Here is a 3,409-nt window from a genome sequence, read left to right on the forward strand (position 1 = left end):
TATAAATTTATCGAAAAAAGATAAATGAGTTAGTAGGAAGAAACGCTTATTATCATTACTGATAATAAAGTATTTACTAGTAGTAAATATGAAAATAAATTTTGCAATCATTGATCTCGCAGATTTCAACGAATTAGTAAAATTTTCTTTTCTTTGAATAGAAACAAATTTTGTGATGACACAAAACAATTGATTGAGCTACTAGTAACTAGGAAATGTCATTTTGATTGTTTCTAGCAAAGAGTAAAGTTTCCGACGCTATAAGAATGAAAATTTAGAAATTTTCTTTTCGCTGATATTAACAAACTTGTAAAATTTAATCTTTATTGGAATAGGACATTTTTTTGATGCTAGAACTACTAGTAAGTAAGATTGTCACTTCAACAATTTTTAGGAGGATGGAAAGGTATTCAAGGATTTGAGAATGATTTTTGGTATTTTTTCCGGATTTTAACAAACTTGTAAATTTATATTTCTGTGGAATAGGATATTTTTTATAGTAAGTATGGGAGAACATTATCTTCCAGTAAGTAGAAATTGCTATTTTAGCAGCATTTAAGATAATCATATGTATGGTTTGCACAAGCAGTCTTTAATATAATACGAGAACGATCGCGCGCTGCCGCGCGCGCGATTTTTCTCTTGCATTTTTATTCTTTAAATTACAGTCTTTTGTTTGTTAAGGTATCAATTTGAGTGACAGTTTCTGATAATAGGAATTTTTAAATATTATTCAATTTAATAAAATAATAGCCTATGTTGTGCGTAAAACAATTTTTTATACCTTTACACTTTTAGTTCTGTCTTTATCTGTTTCTAAATGTATCATTTCTAAAGTTTATGGTTTTGATAAAAAAAACAACACTTTTCTTTGCTTAAAGAAAAGCGTATATTTCAAGAATGGCACATTTTATAAAAAGTTTTGTATGATGAAGTTATAGAAAACCTTTTTATAATCAAAGTAATCTATTTGTTAATTAAATTTTGTAACATTTAAAATCTTCCATAGTAAATTTATATTTTAAAAAATAGTGATGAAAGAAAAACGTTACTAAATAAACAATTTTTAACTATTTTTCACTTAGCTAGCAAAAAAACATCTCTACTGTCAAAGAAAGCCATAAACAGAGGATATTAAATTAAAAATTTACTTTTGTTTCTTAAAATCGTTCCTACTTTTGCTATAAAAAAGAAATATAAGTGTGGTTTCTGTAAATATTATACAAAAAATGTAAGTACTCCGTCATTTCGAAGAAAATAATTTATTTCAATATATGCTTTTCTATAAGATTCATGGGATGCAAAATTTCGTTAATAATCTTGAGAAATATTATCTTTAAACTTTTTTCAAAGTTCATTTGGATGAACTGGTTGGCAGTACATTAAAATACGTACAAATAAGTGTCTTAATTATCTGAAGTTTGAACTATTATTTGAAATTAGGAAATTAAAACGTCTTTGACCAATTGATAAGAAAGAAACGTGTAAAGAAATCTTACGTGTGAATCTTATTACAAAAAAATGACGTAATTTACCAATAACAAGCGTCGAAGAAAGTCTTACGCGTAAAGACAGCCATACTGAGACACACTCCTTTTTTAAGAAAAAAAATATATAACGACTCAGACATTTTTATAGAAAAAATATTTACTTTTATTTCAATAATTCAGTGTAAACATAATTCTTGATTAGTAAATTAGGTCTTTGATTTCCTAAATATATAATTAATGATTCCCAAGATTATCACCTGTTAAAATACGACAACGTAGCAGATTGTTTGATAGTTCTAATACCTGCATTCGCGTTCCATTACATAAACCTTCATTAATACTAAGATTTCGAAGTAGCATGACAATACAATTGGCTCTTAATCGTAATTCATAAGGCGGGAAATTTGATGGATTTAAAGTATTCAAATACTCTGGTAAAATAGCATCATTTATACTTACATTATCACAATTTTCGGTACTATCAATACTTGTATAAATTCGCTCACTTTTATTATCAAACAGTAATATAATATTGTTGACCTTATGTTTCTTTGAATTATGTAGTATTTAGATACCAAAATAAAAATTCTTTTAACTATCTATCTAATTATCTATCTATCTACAATAAAAATTTATTCCTAACTATGCTTTTTTATGTGTCTATTCTGAGTTTGAAGATAGTTTATTACGTTTTTAATTAATTGTGCATTTTTCTTTATTTCAGATCAATTGCCGATCGTTTCGGTGTATCTAAAGATACAGCCTGGAGATGCATGTTAAAAGTTGCTAAAATTTTGAATAATAAAGTTCAGGATTATATAAAGTGGCCTCGTGAATAGGATATCATGCAATCGGAAGCTTCATTTAGAGAAATTGCTGGATTTCCTAATGCCATTGCAGCTGTTGATGGTTGTCACATACCGATAAGTGCACCTGCTAATGATGCTGTCTATTATGTCAATAGGAAGAACTTCCACTCTCTTTTATTACAAGCAATTTGTGATTCAAAAAGGAGATTTATTGATGTTTTTGCCGGTGTATGTGGTAGTGTTCATGACGCTCGTGTGTGGGAGATGAGCGATATAAAAATGGCTATTGAAGAAGATCAAGATCGATTTTGTCCACAGCAGACTCACATTGTTGGAGATTCTGCTTATGGTTTAAGTGAAACCCTAATGACACCTTTTCGCGATAATGGGCACTTGACACGTACAGAAAAAAACTATAATATTGCTCACTCTCGCACGCGAGTTGTCATAGAACGTTCATTTGCTTTGTTAAAAGGTCGTTTTCGAAGATTGAAGTACTTGTACTTACAAAATGTAATATATGGTCCTCTTATAATAGTAGCATGTTGTGTTCTTCACAACATCTGTTTAGATTTTGATGATGAAATGAATGCTGAAATTTTGGAAGAAGTAGATGATCTTGTAGATGATGATGCAGTTAAACTTAATGGGGAAAATAAACAAAATGTTGCTGTTTCTGTTGTAGACAAAAGAAATAACATTGCCGAATTGTTGATGCGATTATAAGAGTTATGAAAAAATTTTAGTTTCTTTACAAAAATGTATTCAATCTTTTTAAAAATATATTTCTAACGCAAGAAATCATTGTACATTTTTAGTCTTAAGTTTAAGATTGAATTACGAAAACAAGTTAACATTTTATAAAGAAATTGACCGATTTAGCGAATTTTTTTGGTTTGGGATTGAATATTTTCTTTGTCCTACCTCGTTAAAGGTGTTGTTAGGTATTATTTGCTCTAACGGACGACTCTCACAGACAATCCGCTGAACCGGAGCTGGAGTGTAATAGAAATTTTGTGAAATTCAACTGAAAATAATTAAATTTGTTAAAGAATTTAATTAAAAACTTTTTAACAAATGAAATTTTCAAAGTATATTAGTTTAATGATT

At 28.4% G+C, this 3,409-nt stretch overlaps 1 protein-coding gene across 1 annotated transcript; it reads left to right on the forward strand.

Annotated features, from left to right (window-relative positions):
• Positions 1-2,335: 2,335 nt before the first annotated feature.
• Positions 2,336-3,025, forward strand: LOC122505696 (putative nuclease HARBI1). Its single transcript, XM_043617479.1, has one exon. The coding sequence runs from the start codon at positions 2,336-2,338 to the stop codon at positions 3,023-3,025; it is 690 nt and encodes a 229-aa protein (XP_043473414.1).
• The last annotated feature ends 384 nt before the right edge of the window (positions 3,026-3,409 follow it).

Source organism: Leptopilina heterotoma, unplaced genomic scaffold (assembly GCF_015476425.1).
Source record: "Leptopilina heterotoma isolate Lh14 unplaced genomic scaffold, ASM1547642v1 Lhet_362, whole genome shotgun sequence".
Classification (NCBI taxonomy): domain Eukaryota; kingdom Metazoa; phylum Arthropoda; class Insecta; order Hymenoptera; family Figitidae; genus Leptopilina; species Leptopilina heterotoma.

What these genes read in the sequence shown, in the direction of transcription:
- LOC122505696 (XM_043617479.1), top strand. Translation starts at nt 2,336, where the DNA reads ATGCAATCGGAAGCTTCATTTAGAGAAATTGCTGGATTTCCTAATGCC.